Source organism: Mytilus californianus, unplaced genomic scaffold (genome assembly GCF_021869535.1).
Source record: "Mytilus californianus isolate M0D057914Y unplaced genomic scaffold, xbMytCali1.0.p SCAF_2, whole genome shotgun sequence".
NCBI lineage: Eukaryota > Metazoa > Mollusca > Bivalvia > Mytilida > Mytilidae > Mytilus > Mytilus californianus.
Genome location: NW_026262668.1, coordinates 135,627,330 through 135,644,071, shown reverse-complemented (window position 1 = coordinate 135,644,071; position 16,742 = coordinate 135,627,330). Strand labels below are relative to the sequence as shown.

General features: G+C 33.5%; 1 protein-coding gene across 1 annotated transcript; it reads right to left on the bottom strand.

Moving 5' to 3' along the window:
- Positions 1-4,626: 4,626 nt before the first annotated feature.
- Positions 4,627-16,455, bottom strand: LOC127731103 (solute carrier family 40 member 1-like). Its single transcript, XM_052239971.1, has 7 exons — positions 16,365-16,455; positions 14,985-15,144; positions 13,947-14,192; positions 10,649-10,858; positions 9,675-10,001; positions 6,895-7,281; positions 4,627-4,980 (listed from the first exon to the last, which is right to left on the bottom strand). The coding sequence occupies exons 1-7, from the start codon at positions 16,431-16,433 to the stop codon at positions 4,715-4,717; spliced, it is 1,665 nt and encodes a 554-aa protein (XP_052095931.1). The 5' UTR covers positions 16,434-16,455; the 3' UTR covers positions 4,627-4,714.
- Between the last annotated feature and the right edge of the window lie 287 nt (positions 16,456-16,742).

The following is a 16,742-nucleotide window of genomic DNA, read 5'->3' as shown; positions in this document are numbered from 1 at the left end:
AATTTTATTCTTGATATGAATTTTACTCTCTGTTTAATTAGTTATAGATCTGTTAAATAAAAATATTCCTTAATTTGTATTCTGTATTGTGTGAAGAACTACTTCACATTCACAAAAATTATCTATGTTGTGTAAAATATGATGTATTGATGAATTCATAACTGGTATTTTAAATTCCCATAGCATAAGCTGAATGCAGCATATTCTAAAGATAGCAATAAATACTGTGGCATTTGTAGCTTACATGGGCCATGTTTTATCTTTTGCCATCACATTGCTTTGTTGTCATAATTTTTGTTGGCTTGCAATGAAAGTTGCAGTATGTGAGAAATAGGTATTATTATCCTGCGGCGGCGATGTCAACTGTTATATATTTCAGAAGGTAAAAGACCTTGAAGCATAATACCTTGTACGAAGATACCGTATGTTACAAAGTTTCCCTCTGTCATATGTCTATTGTTCTTTCATAGTTCAGCAACTGCTTGAAATAAATTACACTTTTTTTCTCATGTGAATTTCTCACTTATTATGAGTAATAGGAACTTATACATGTCTGTCAGACAAGGGTCACCAGACCTCGACCTCAATTCATGGATTAGTGATCAAGGTTAATGTTAGGTGATTATGTACGTTTCTGTAGGTTAACTATATGTGGTGTATGGAATGATTGTAAGGGTTACATGTTAGTCTGTCTGTTACAATCTGACCTTTACCTTATTTACATGGTTCATTGGTCAATGTTAAGTTTTTGTGTTTTGATCTGTTTTTTTAATACTATAATCAATAGGTCAACTTTATTTGGTATATGGAATTATTTTAGGTGTTCATGTCTGTCTTGCAAGTATCATCTGTCCTTGACCTCACTTTCATGGTTCACTGATCAATGTTAAGTTTTTGTGTTTTGATCCTTTTTTAGCTCACCGGGGCCCAAAGGGCCCCATGTGAGCTTATGCCATCACTTGGCGTCCGTCTGTTGTCGTCGTCTGTCGTCGTAAACTATTTAAAAAATCTTCTCCTCTGAAACTACTGGGCCAAATACCTTCAAACTTTAACTAAATGTTCCTTAGGGTATCTAGTTTATCAATTGTATCCGAAGTTTTGATCCATCGACAAACATGGCCGCCATGGCTAAAAATAGAACATAGGGGTCAAACGCAGTTTTTGGCTTATATCTCAAAAACTAAAGCTTTTAGAGCAAATCTGACATGGTGTATAATTGTTCAATTGGTCTAGATCTATCAGCTCTGACATTTTCAGACGAATCAAACAACCCATTGTTGGGTTGCTGCCACCGAATTGGTAGTTTTAACAAAATTTTGCAGTTTTTTGTTATTATTTTGAATATTATTATAGATATATATAAACTGTAAGCAGCAATAATGTTCAGCAAAGTAAGATCTTCAAAAAAGTTAATATGACCAAAATTGTCAATTGACCCCTTAAGGAGTTATTGCCCTTTAAAGACAATTTTACACAATTTGTTCATCAAGTTTGCTAACTTTTAAAAATCTTCTCCTCTGAAACTACTGGGCCAATTACCTACAAACTTTAACTAAATGTACCTTAGGGTATCTTGTTTATAATTTGTATCCATCGACAAACATGGCCGCCATGGCTAAAAATAGAACATAAGGGTCAAATGCAGTTTTTGGCTTATATCTCAAAAACTAAATCTTTTAGAGCAAATGTGACATGGGGTAAAATTGTTTAATTGGTCAATATCTATCGGCCCTGAAATTATCAGACGAATCGAACAACCCATTGTTGGGTTGCTGCCACTGAATTGGTAGTTTTAACAAAGTTTTGCAGTTTTTTGTTATTATTTTGAATATTATAATAGATATATATAAACTGTAAGCAGCAATAATGTTCAGCAAAGTAAGATCTACAAAAAAGTTAATATGACCAAAATTGTCAATTGTCCCCTTAAGGAGTTATTGCCCTTTAAAGACAATTTTACACAATTTGTTCATCAAGTTTGCTAACATTTAAAAATCTTCTCTGAAATACAGGTGAGCGATTCAGGCTCTTGAGAGCCTCTTGTTCTTATACTATAAGTAATAGGTCAACTATATGTGGTATATTGAATAATTGTTAGGTGTTCATGTCTGTCGGGCAGGTATCATCTGTCATTGAGTTAAATCTGTTTCTTAGATACTGAAAGCAATAATGTAAATTATGTTTGATGAAGGTATGATTGTAAGGTGTATATGTCTGTCTGGCTTGATTTATTTGACCTTGAACTCATTACCCTGGATCATTTGATGTTAAGTTTATGTGATACTTACAGTAAAACTTTATCTTTAGGACTAGCATCATGAAATCAATCCTGGTTAGTAAAGCAGTAATGCTATTTTTGTATCAAAATGCAAAAAGATTGAAACCATAATTGACTAATTATAGGAGTTATTATTGAATATTATGAATATTTTTTTATTTTTTGTCTTGCCTAATGTCTAATGCTAATGTGGTGATGGCAGCGCTAATTGTTTGTTTACAGCTGTCAATTTCAGAAAGTAGAATATCTGGATAATTCATTTCTTGTTTACAGATGCCTTCTGTTCTGAAGTTTCAGTCTGGCATATGTTCATTCTTCATGACTTCGTTTTCAAGATTACGCGACTGCAACAAACAAATTATCATGAATTTCTCACTTATGAGTTTTAAGATATTTGAAATATGAATTCCTTTGCAAGGTCTACATGTCCATCAGACAAGGCTACCCTGACCTTGACCTTATTTCATGGATCAGTAATCAATGTTAAGTTTTTGAGGTCAAGTTCATGTCGCGGATACTATTAGCAAAAGGTCAAATATACGGAATGGCTGTAGAATGAACTTGTCCGTCTAAAGGGGTTCAACTGACTGACCCCATTTTCATGGTTCATTGATCAACACTAAAGTTTTCTTGGTAAGCTCTACATCTTGAATACTAGGAGCAATATGTCAACTATATTTGGTGTATAGAATGATTGTAGTGTGTACCTATTCATCTGACCTTGAACTCATTTCCCTGGTTCATTATAGATTAATTATGAAAGTGAACTAAAAACTGCACTAACGAAGTGTACAATTTCCATAGTAAAAGAGCAAAAGAAAAAAAAATCATGAGTACTGTTGTTTGTCTAATTATCATAAATGAAAACAAAAGAAAAGAACTCTAAAAGCATTTTAAGTTGAAATTTCGTTATATAATGGTACACATATAGAAAAAAAAAAGGATGAAAAGGGTCAATTGTGTAAGTAAAATAATATTTTTATACGAGACTTAAAATCAATGTTTTCTTTTAAAGAAAGAATTACTGTTGATAAGAAAATCAAAAGAAGTTTTTGAAAATAGATATAATACATTCATCAATAAAAAAAGAATCCATCTGATGTTGAAACGATTGTAATCTTAAAATTTATTGATGAAATTTTGTCATAATTAAAAATTATACAATTTTAGAAAAGCTGATTTTAACAACATTGAGTGCTTTTTAAAATGAAGGAATATTAGATATATAAGTATTGAATTATACCTGAAGCAGAATAAATCTCCATTTTAAATAATTTATCCTTTTTTGTTGACACAAAACTATTTAATTGCTATTTCATTTCCATCTGTTGCAACAACGGTACAGGCAGACCGGATTTGTTGATTATCACCCATGACCAGATCAATATGTAGTGACAGCGCCACGTCAATAATTCAAGTCGCCGAATGGCATGGCAGACAGATTCACGCCATACAAGTTCCTGCCAAGCATCATCTTGCAGCACATTTGCTCGGAGGGAATCATTCTATCCAAGACGACTATTCGAGTCTGGAATGTCCTGCTCACTGATACTACCACGACCGTGAGTCTCGAATTATTCTCGAATTATTCAAGACTCAGTTGATTAAATATAAATCAGTTTGTTTTTACTTCCACAATTTGATCTGCACAGCATCATTTTTTGTCTGTTTGTGAATTATTAATAGTATATCAATTCCTTGTAATTAAGCGTTTGCAAATACCGTTTTTTGACCAAAAAAGACAGAATGATTAGAAATGATGGCGGCCACCAAATGGCAGAAGCAGAAGCATTGTTGAAGGCCGTACGGAAACCTATAATTGCTTACATCCACGTCATTTTGTTTCTCGGGGACTCATTGGTAATCATACCAAATCACCTTTTTTTGTATATGTCAACTAAATTTAAAAAGAAAATAAGGTACGAACAAACCCAGGCTAATGTGAGCACGACACGTGTTTCGGGAATAACCTTCAGACCGATAGTCTGAAATACCAATATGAAATCCAGAGCTAATACAGAAGATCAAAGATCGTCTAAGGTCAAATTTATCTGGAAGAGCACCATTACGTAAATTTGAACTGTGAATTTACATTTTCATGATGCACACGAATCGTGTTTCTGGGATGACCTCCGTGAGGTAACCTCTAAACCAAAACCGTCATGTGCACAATTTTGCATTGGACAGTGGTAACCTTAGTTTGACTAAATATTAGCAAGATCTGATGCCGGATATTAAAGGTTCTTTATAGAAATCCTCATTTTGTTTGGCTCTATCGAAATACAGAGGTGCTATATAATTTCTCCTTTCTGCACTCCGGTTTGTAATTGGCTTAATTAAGTAAAGACTTTAAAATAAACAAAACTTTATGCCTGAGATCCTCATGTTAAGAACTTTAGGTATATATTGCACATTTATAATGTTTTTCAGTCAGATTTAGAGGCATCCTTTACAAAATATGTTTCCCGTTGTTCTTTTTTTATAAACAGCATATAACAACCAGGCTGAGCAAATAAAGCAATATGACACTAAAGCTGGATACCCAAACATAGATGGGTCGGATATAAACATCACCATTACAAATTTGAGCATGTCCATCAATTTGTTGAGTGATGACTGAAAACCATTCACCAAACCTCTCTCTGTTTCTTCTACACTTTCTAAAAATAGTTGTGTTATAACTAAATCCGCAGTCCAGACACCTATGAATTCAAAGAAAACAGCTTTAAATACATATGTGCATGAATTTATTTGCGATTAAAATGCACCTTTCTTTGTGCATTTGATAGGGCTATTATCTGCAGGTAGTATGTCAGAAAGTGACACCCGGTATTAAGTTAATTAGTTACAGGTAACATTATAGAGGTAACAGTAGTGACACCCGGTATTAAGTTAATTAGTTACAGGTAACATTATAGAGGTAACAGTAGTTTACCGATGTTCAAAACTCGTTAGTTCAGTAAGAAGATACAAATCAAGGTAAAAAAAGTAAAACTGATGAAATCGAACAACCTCCAAAAGGAGACCGTGCATCGAAATGGATGGTAAGCGTCAAATATCATGCAGGCACCATCCGCCATGGGAATCCACACAAAAGAATCACAATCGGGAATAGTACACAATCGGTTAGTTTACAGTTCAGACGACGATTCTGTTATCTAAAGATCCAAGACCACAAAAGCATGTCGCTAGAGAGTTGAAACACACCGTATCGGTCAACCAAAGCCACGGCTGCCATTTGGTATATCGATCAAAAAATATCTTGAAAGAAAGAGTAACGTACATGGTCAAGTAATGTGGTAGGATCGTGTAAGATGTGGTATCGGTTCGTGAAGGAATTCACTGAATTATGAGGACAAATAAAACAAAAACTGTCCGTCCAAACGGTTGAACATTATAATCAGTATCAAAGTTTAGAAGATCACTTTTTTAACAAAACAACAAAAGGCAGATTGCTCTTCGATATTTCAATGACTAAAAAATGTAGACAAACTGGAGTTTTTCATTTTATGAAATGACTTAAGTTACTATTCTTCGAACAACATAGTTTTATATTAATGTTTCAAATGGTTCTTAAAATCATTTAGTATTACTTTAATCAGAACGAAGGAGAAAATTGGAATAATTAGATAAATTTGATGTTGAAGATTCACTTTTTTGTGATCGTGAGATATCCGGTATCGCATATTTGTCATTGCAAACATTAATGAAAGCATTTAAAGCATGCTGTAATTATATGAATACTTATCATTGTAAATGGTACCGCAATAGACTGGACTACCATGACTTTTCCGGTTGACATTTGTTGGGGAATAGACATGTTGGGCTATGATGGTTCAATGCCATTTATTCTGGGTTTTTTTTTTATAAGACCACACGGACTAGTCCGTTGTGCCCTATAGAGATTAATCTCTGTCTCTCCGCCAATCACCATTTGTATGTCATTTTATAAGTCAAAATGGCCTCATCTGATACCAATGATTTTTATGAACAGTATTTATATCTATAAGAGGAAGGAATTGACTATTCCTTTAGCTTTAAAACCAATAAATATCTGCAAATTAAGCGAGACTGGATGTTTCCAAATATGCGTTTTTTGCTACGCATGCATCATCAGGCAAGAGAATCCAGACTTGTTCGACTGGGAATAGAACGCAATCGCTGAATTTTAAAAAAAGCGAAGGAATGTATCCCTCCGCTGGTCTAGTCACGAATTGCTTTCACGATCGACATAATGCGTTGCCTGTTCTTTCACGATCAATTTGGATACAAAATAACTAACAAAATACTTCTTTGAAAAAACAAAACACTTTTCAAGGAAAACATCAATTCCATGTTACTGTACTTTCTAACACATAAGATTTGATTTAAAATATATCATGATTATCGGAGCTTAACTTCCATGAGTTTGTGTAATGTTGACATATATGTAATAACAAATGTACATGTTAGCATTTAATCATTCATTATGATAGCATGACAGACAAGCTGTGTGCTCTATATTTATTAGTTTGATTTCCTTTGAAATTAGCACTTCATACACCTCTGCGAGTTCTACCCTAAACCTATGTGTTGTTTACATAGACATTCTATAATTTCAAAGCTACATTACTCACCAAATCTTGCACCCAAAATTCCAGCAAAAAGAACAATTAGAGACGTTGACATTCCTGCAAAGCCTTTATCGGCGATACTGTCAAAACAGGATGTTTCATTGGCTGACAAGGTAGTGTTGATATACTGTTGAGTTGTACAAGAAACATTAACATGGGACATCTGAACGTCAGACGCTGGTCCGAATGTTCCACCCGGTAGCCATAGTGAGACAACACATAGCGCTAAACATGATATTTGACAAGTTAGGCCAATCAAACCAGTGTTCACCAGCCCAACATGTTTGCGTAAAAATGGATAGGCAACAGATGCAATAATACCAAAACAGGCTGATATTGCAACGATAATGCCTAAAATAGACTCGGTCATACCTTGACTATAGGCGTATCCTGCGAAAAGAAATGTATGTATATATCATTATAAATGCAGAATATGCGCAAGGTACTGCGTATATTATCGTACGTTTTTCTCTTTGTTTCTTAAATAAGACTACACATAACATTGGGCCATTAACAACAAAAACTTCGTGTTACACTTTGGATACTAAAATGGTTAAATACGCCTGCCAAAAGTTAACACAAGGGTTAAAATAGCTTAATTGTTGCATGTTTTGTGGTCTTTTCAATTTGCATTTGTTCCGTTCCAAATTATAAGCCATGTATATGTAATGAGTTTTTACAACCACTGGGTCGACGCACTGCTGATGAACGTTTCGTCACCAAAGGTATCACCAGCCCAGTAGTCAGAATTTTTGTACCCCGGGCAGATAGATGTAGCCGTATTTGGCACAATATTTCCTCGAAATTTTCGGTTTTCAAATGCCATTCAACTTTGAATTTAATTTTGGCATTCCGACTTTTTTTTTCGAGCGCCTTTGACGTGTCTTATGTAGATCAAACCAAACGCTCGTCTAGCGGCACTATCTATAAGCCTTTGATGTTTTTATTCTTTCATTCATCTTTACTTCCATCATAGTCATAGTTTTGGAAGTGATTGTGGAATCATACGTCTAGACTCTCGTATGAGCTTGTGTGCATTCAATATCATAGCTGCTACGTAGGGCTACGTAGATTTCGGCTACTGAACCAGTGACGGATCCAGAGGGGGGCGTATAGGGCGTACGCCCCCCCTTTGCCTGAACTTTTTTTTTTTTTTTTTTGTAAAATTATTAATCAGACTAGACTTGGTGAACTTTGCCATTTCCCGGCAGTGTATTTAATTGTTATGCGACAATTCTTTACTTATAAAGATATTTTTCGCTCGTATTTACTGTAATATATTATTGATTATGTTGAAGTCATGTGATTCGCTACGGTGGAGTTGATCAGTACGTCGAAAAAACGACACTCAGTCATGCACTTTGAAATTCAAATTACAGTAACACATTGCTTAGTCGGAAGACATGGAAGATGACAAGCATGACGCCTTCAAAGCGACAAAGGATTGAGCAAGAACGTATTGACTTCTATTTCACAATTCCACTCAACAGAAAGTAATATTCTATTACACTCTCATGAAAAAAAAAGTTCCAAAGCAATATTATTCACCTACGAAAATATGTGTAACCCCACACGCCCCAACCAATTAATAACATTGCTGAATAATGATCCCCAGTCAGTAAGCTCTAGATAGATTTAAAGTCTAAGGTACGGACCATTTGATTTGATAGGGCAGTCTGAGATATTTTAGAGAACAAATTTTGACCCTGATTTTTGCCTTAAACAAAAGTTCTGGCCGTATCTGTATTGAAAACAATTATCCCCTTTTTTGAAATAAGAAAAAAAAATCCAACAAAATTATTCAGCATTAAATGAACGTGGTGAACAAAAAACGGGCGTAATTTTTTTGGGGGGTTTGCATGTAAATCCCATATCTGACCGGAATGTCTGTTTCGCCGAACTGATATACTGAATACTTTTTCAACTACAACCTGCCTGCTGGGTGTGGCCTTTATGTCTCCATTTGTCGACCGTCATTCACAACTTCGTTGGCATTTGATTTTCAGACTCATTCGTAGCCTTTGGTTGATTTGGAACCCCTCACTTCCCTTGTTGGGTGAAACATTTCAACCAAACATTTGGATAAAAATTGCTTGTTTGTCTTTGTTCGTGTCGGTCGTATTATAAACTTCATTGAATAGCCGTATATCATGTTTACAACAAGAAATCTGTGAGGTTATGCTTATTAACCATACAACAAACGAGAATTTTCCATGTCCATTTTTTACTGACAAATCCGAAACATAAAATATATTAGTACATAGCTTTGGATCCTTTCAATCATTTTATATATAGACAATTAATGGGGAGAATGCGGAATCAAAAATGTCCTATAAAATATACATGCCCCACGTCAGGAATCGTTAAAAATGTGCATTTTACATTTATTTTATGTTTTTTATCCCAAAAAAGGTAAAAAAAAATTTCGCCTCGCTCCGCTCGGCGAACTTTACATACTACGCCCCCCTTTCCAAAATCCTGGATCCGCCCGTGTGAACGTATTGCTAGCCTAGCCGCTAAATAGATCTAGATAGCCTAAAAAATTATGCTATCTAGAAAATCCAAAATGGCGTCGGATAGGTTATTATTAATAGCCTAGCTACGTAGCATATATTATATCGTTCAACATATATAAATATGTAAGACATAGCAGCTATCTAGCTGCTATGACATTGAACGCAACCGTGTTCAGACAAAAATCTCAATAAACTGTCAACCTACTAGTTTGCTTATGTTTTTTTGTTACTAATTGCATCTTACATCACTTGTAATATTAAACTCACCAATAGTAATATTATCAAAACCGAGTACTGTGAAGTAAAGGAACGCTAAGGCAAGACCTGCAACTGCTACTTTATACTTAATATAATGGCGCCATCCTCTATATAATGCAATAAAACTGAAAAACAATTTCCCAACGAAAGACGAATCTGGTTTATCTACGTCACGTGACTTCACTGATTTCTGACTGCTTTCGTACTGGTTTTGATCTGTCCTTGGAACACTTTCGACAGCACTCTCATTTAGTTGTTTTTCTTGAGAAGATGCTTCTTTTTCCAGATGAACTTCAGATGGTTTCATCAATTCCTCTTTCTGTATGACATCAAGTTCTGTATTATGAAAGCAAATAACAAATATACACCATAACCACTACGAACACTTACTGATAACTTAGTCATTGTACAAATAAGACGTTTAAATTTTTGGTTGAATTAGTCTTAGTAAATTTATAAAATATGATTCGCATCCGATTGTTACTGACACAAACATTAACTATTGTTCTAGTATAGTTTTATAATGAAATTTCATCATGGAAGTATAAGATTGAAATTATCATCACCAAGTCAATTGGCAAAATTATCAATTTGTTTAAAATATTCCTATTCGTTTGTAATTTTGAGTTTTACAACAACCAATATTTTGATGATGAATCTGCTCAATGCGCTCATTTTACGCCGACCTAGTATTTTCTAAATGCCCATGTTAAATCCAAACACCGAGAAAACAGTTTTCTCCTCTAGAGACGCAACATATTTATGCAAAATTACTTTTCACATCAACTAAATCGTATCTCTCTTGAATGACACATTTCTATCCAGCTGCGAAATATTTTTAGGAAATCTTTCAACATATGCTTGAGTTAACCGGCGATAAGTTCATAATATTTGTATATTTGCAATAGAAATATGCTGTAAGGGGGATTATTCACAATATGAAATCTGTGGTTTGTCTTCAAAAAAATGTATTCATATAGTACCATATTTAGTTGAATCTTTGGAGTGCAGAGTCGGATTCGTTCTATAAACCATTCCAAGAAGCCAATACTCAATGAAGAAAGCACAGATGTTCCAAGAACCAATAAAAACAGCACCGTACATACTAGATACATATGTCATTAGCTGGCCTGTCAATAATGGTGCGAATGCTTTTGTTAATAAGTCGATGAAACGGAATGTGGCACTCATTGCTATAAAATGAACAGGTTCGGCTGTTAGTTTTATATAAAAAATAAATACATTTGTTCAATGTTTCTCACAATGAAAGAAAGACGAGGAACACGATTTAATCTTACATTTCAAAAGATATGTTTCAAAACATGTTAGCAAATCCTTGGTGCAAGGTCGTATAAAATTATTCTAGTAGGTCATAAATATGTTGAATGTAAAATGTTCAATCAATATAAAAGAATTTCAAATAGCTAAAATTCATTGAGATTTTAAGTCTTATCTAATTTTGTTATTGTCATTAGCAAAATAAATCAAAGTTAATGTCACTCCAAATGAGTCGGTCACTCCAAATGAGTCGCTCACTCCAAAATTTTGAAGACCTAAAAATAAATTAACCGCCACTCGCTGAGAATTTTCTGAATCCATTTAAATTAAATCAACATTATTTTAGAATGTCATCTCACGCCCAACAATTCACAGAAAATTACAATTATTGTGGTGGTAAGAAATAGTTTCGCTCCTAAAAACAAGTTTTGCAGATTTTCCTTCCTGTCATAAAATTTTAGGTGTCGCTTGCTAAAATATTCGCTTCGCTCCTATATTTGTACAAAAAATTCTAAGGATCGAGTTTTCAATTTTGAGTGACCTAAACTCAAAATTTCTGTTCGCTTACAGCATTGGATTGGTTTAAATTATACGAGATATCAAATATAAAGCTGACACTATATAAGACTATATTATGACATGAAATGCAAGTGTTATTAGGATATATGAGGTGTAAAAAAGTACTGAATTCTAATGCAAATTCAAAAAGGGAAAGTCCATAAAAACTGACAAAATTAAACGCTATCAATCAACGGTGCAAGTGAAAAACAACAGTCATATTCCTGACTTCGTACAGGAATTTTCAGAAGAAAATTGTGGGTTAAATCTGGTTTTATAGCTAGCTAAACCTCCCACTCGAATGACAGTTGTATATAGCACAGTTATACTGACAAAATTGGGTGAGCAACCCAAACCAAACGTACATTAAAGTGTAAATTTGACAATATTTCAAATTTTCAAAATAAATCAGAAGGACTTTTCAAATCAACATTTCAACAACATGAAGGGAAACACTTCATGATATTTATAAAATGATAATATCTTTTTAAATATCATTTGGATGCTTAAATGTCCAAATTCAGACATGTTTCACAAACTTTCGGATGTTGTCTCTCTGAATTCAACAGTTACAAGGGAATTTGGCCATACATTTCTAACATAGAGACTATAAAAAAATAAATGTGTATAGAGCCATGCCAACTAGAGCCACTAAATAGCCTGTGTCGCTCACCTAGGTCTATTGGCCTCTACAACAAAGGACACTCTCTAATATTGTGGACTAGAAAAGAATTAATGACAAAAATCTCCTTTTTTGTTGTTGATTTAACCAAAAAAAAATCGTCATTTAAGGACAATTACTCATATAGAGAGTCTACTATCGATATCGGAAGAATTAAACTTATGTGTAGATCTTGTCTAGTTGAAAATGTTTGCTTTATTAGTGTCGTTTATAGTTTTCAAGATAATAAGCAATAACGCAAAAAATTGGAAAAACAAATTGTAATTAAAGAGCAAGAAGCCTAATAGAGAGTTTTCGGATGATTTCAGCCTTGTTAACTTATTTGTAGATCTTTTCTTGCTGATCATTTTTGCTTCAAAAGTGTCTATCTATCTTTTATAGTTTTTAAGATGATAGGTAAATACACTAAAATTGGTAAAAATCGTCATTGAAGAGCAATAACACAAATAAGGAGTCAATTGACAATTTCAAACATTGATTTATTTGCAGATCTTGTCTAGCTGAGCAGTTATGCTAAGTAAAGTTATTATCTATCTATTATACTTTTGAAGATGTTAAGCAGAAACGCTAAACAATTGTAAAAATCGTCACTAAAGGACAATAACTCCAATAAGGAGTCGTCTGGCGATAAGGACCATTTGACTTATTTGAAGGAATTGTCTTGCTGACCTTTTTTGCTATTTAAAGTGCCTCTCTATCTATTATAATATTCAAGACAAGAGGTAAAAACACTCAAAATGGGTAAAAATCGTCATGAAAGAGCAGTAACTCCAATAAGAAGTTTTCGGACGATTTCAGCCTTGTTAACTTATTTGTGGATCGATCTTGTCTTGTTGATCATTTTTGCTGATTTAAGTTTCTATCTATCTATTATACTTTTCAAGATATTAGGCAGAAACTCTAAACAATTGTAAAAGTCGTCAGTAAAGGACATTACCTTCAATAAGGAGTCGTCTGACAATTATGGCCATTTGACTTATTTGAAGAAATTGTCTTGCTGACCATTTTTGCGGTTAAAAGTGCATCTCTATCTATTATAATTTTCAAGACAATAGGTAAAAACACACGAAAAATGGGCAAGAATCGTCTTGAAAGAGCAGTAACTCCATTAAGGAGTTTTCGGACGATTTCAGCGTTATTAACTTATTTTGTAGATCGATCTTGTCTTGCTGATCATCTTTGCTACTTGAAGTTTCTCTTGATTTCTAGTTTTCAAGATAATAGGCAAACATTTAAAAAATTTGTAAAATTCGTCATTTAATGACGATATATCCTGTAATAAGATTTTTACTAAGAAGAAAAAATGAAAACAACACGTTATAAATTTCATGCGTCCGCAGCGCTTTTCTGGATTTACCTTCACCATGATTATTGTGGCCAAGTTTGGTTAACTTTGGCATAGTAGTTTCAGAGAAGAAGATTTTTGTAAAAGTTAACGGACGACGACGACGGATGATGGATGCCAAGTGATGCGAAAAGCTCCCTTGACCCTGGGTAAGATGAGCTAAAAAAAGGACTGACGAACAAAAACCATAAATCGGTCTTACAAGTACAGATTCTTGTATGAAAATTCACATGATTTTAGAATTTTCCCTTTTCTCTGTTAAGACAGCGCCGCCTCCCTCCCCCCCCCCCCCCCAAATAAACGACAAGCCGACTTTTGACAACTTGAATGAATACCTATTGGCATGGGACCTTCAAATGATACAATCGTTCTGTCAAATGTTGCATTTACTTGGTTATAATCAGTTATATAAACTTACTAGCGATGCTATCTGTCTTTCTATTGCAAATTTCTACAATCCAATCTCTTTCCATGACCAAGGTCCTTCCAAGGTTGCATAGATTTGAAAATATCGTAAGAATAACTATCAGTGTGAAACATAACTTAAGAAGTCCTTGTTCTGGAAGCTTTGTCTCAAGTTCAGGACGAAAAGTAAAGACAAAGACAACAATCACACAACATAATGCAATCCCAAAATTATTTAGAAATAGGGCTATGCGTGCAGCTACAAAAGATAAACGTATTATTTAAAAGTATGCTAGTGAAAACTGAAAAAATGATGCAGAGTAAAATTCGGATTAAAAGCTGAGGTAACTCATAAGGCTACCACAGTTACACGATACAAACTTCAAAACATAAAACAGGAACAGTTTAAAAATTTACGCATGTCAACTGATCTCATTGCACCTAAAGGCAAACAATTTTACTATGTCTATGTTTATAAATCCCGACCTGCGAAATGCATACCTATGATCTTCGGAAATATTTCTAATATGTATCAACTGTAATAGTAAAGATTCTACGGGTCTGAACTTGGCTATTATGTCGCATGACTGTTTGGCACATAATTTAGAGATAATATTGAGTTTACATGTTTTATAACCGACCAATTGAAATGAAACTTTAATGATGTATTCGGCACTTTAACGTGGAAAGGAAGTATTTTTCTATAGACTTATCTTTACACCCCACCATCAAGGACTCTGTTTCTCTCTCTAAGTACAGCTGAACTATCCTTCCTTGATGCTACATCAACTTTGCAGTTATGACGTCATTTATAAAAAAATCTTTTGCTGAAATGTCATTCGCACAACGATCTTACTTAGAACAAAATTACTTGTTAACATTTCTGATGGTAATAATGTAAAACTTTAAAGTAAAATGTACAGATGTTGCATGTTTAAGGTGAGCAGATATCATCATAGCATGTACAAATGTATAATGAATGTACAGTCTTTAAAATAGACTAGTATATATTGGGTATGTGAATAGGCACAACGACGAAATAGCAATATACCCTTAAGTCTTGCTGTTCTGTCAATAATATCTCCTACTACAGTCGACAATAGGAGTAACGCACCACCATTACTGAACCCGTAAATTGCAGTCAATTGCAATGAATCTGGAGTCACTTCTATAATGAAAAGACCAATACCAAACCACCACATGCGCGCACCCTAAAATAACAAAAACAATGATTGATGTTTGCTTTACGCCACCTTAGCGCAAAAAGGCTATATCGCGGCGAAATAACAAAAACAAAACCAGTAAATAGTATATACCTTTTAATGGATATGTGTGTTAAAATTAACTCTACATAGTTTCATTAATATTTCTGTGCTGCATTCAGAGAAATATATTCTATTTTCAAAATTTATTTGAAAATAGTAGTATTTCAATATAAAGGGAAAACATATATCATATTATATATGAATTTTGAGACAAAAGCCATTTTGCTATGAGAGAATATTAGATTAAAGCCTATAACTGGTCTTAATATTGTAATCAATTTTACGTTAGCATTTTTTTATACATACTTTTATTGTAATTGCCATTTGATAGATAGTAATTTGTGAAATGCTAAAAAATGTCCAAATTCAAGTCTTTGTATTTTTTAATCTAAAATGGTGTTTTTCTATGCATGCTACAAAGCTTTCTTTAAATTAATCTCTAAAATACGTGTTGAAATAAACTTTAAGCTTAAATATGTTCTCTTGAAGTTTTTAAGGGAGATAATATCATATTTTCAAAAGATCAATGATCTTAGATTATCTCCCATGGAAACTTATTAACAATATATTATATAATTTCACATATATTTTTTAGTGAATATAACATAATTTAATTCAAACTGATTTCTTATTCTTACAATAAAAGTATGTACAGAAATTTACTACAAAAGTTTAATTAAATTTATGACCAGTTCAACAGTTTTGTTTGATAAAATAAATTGCAATTTGGTCAGAATTTTTATTAAACTGCAATAGACAACACTCACAGTCTAGTCACAGTAACTTCATTATATTTTCCAAAATGAGGCAGAAGGACACGCCCGAACTTTCCTTATATACCAAATAGCTGTACCAGTTATCACAAAGAAATTATTTTAGATTTATAACATAAGGCAGTTGTTACCTGTGAGAGGGGACGAAGTTCGTGTTCTTCTCAGATGTTCAAATTTGCGGTTAATCGTATGCTTTGCAGCCTCCGCCAACACGGAAATACATAAGTACAAATGTTAAAGAAAGTATCGGCTCTTATTATCATTGAAACAAACTGGCATCATTGTGTTACCTCATCAATGTTTTGATTGGCTTGTAGATTGATATTGATTAAAGGTCAACCTAACAAACACATAAAGTCAAATAGATATGCTAAACTAAAGCAAAAAACCTACCAAAGTTGTGAAGAAGTGTGTAAGATAAACAAAAATCTTGTTTCTTCTTGATAAGCTGTTTAAAACCATGACTTATGGCTTGAAAATTCACCAAGTCTGTAACATAACAATCAAAATTGTTAGAAATAGTACAAGTAGATCATTTTATCGTTTTTAATAAAATTGCTGTAATTTTGAAAGCACTATTCAAAAATTTACATCTGCGTACTATTTTACGATTTACGTAAGCCCAAGATTGTTTGCTACGTTTGAACACAAATGGATATATCGATAGGGTTTATTGCATTATGTGTTGGTACATTGTGATAAGGTCTAATCATTTTATAGATTTCCATTTCCATACATCTTCCGTTTGTCAGATATTTTTTAATGTTTTTA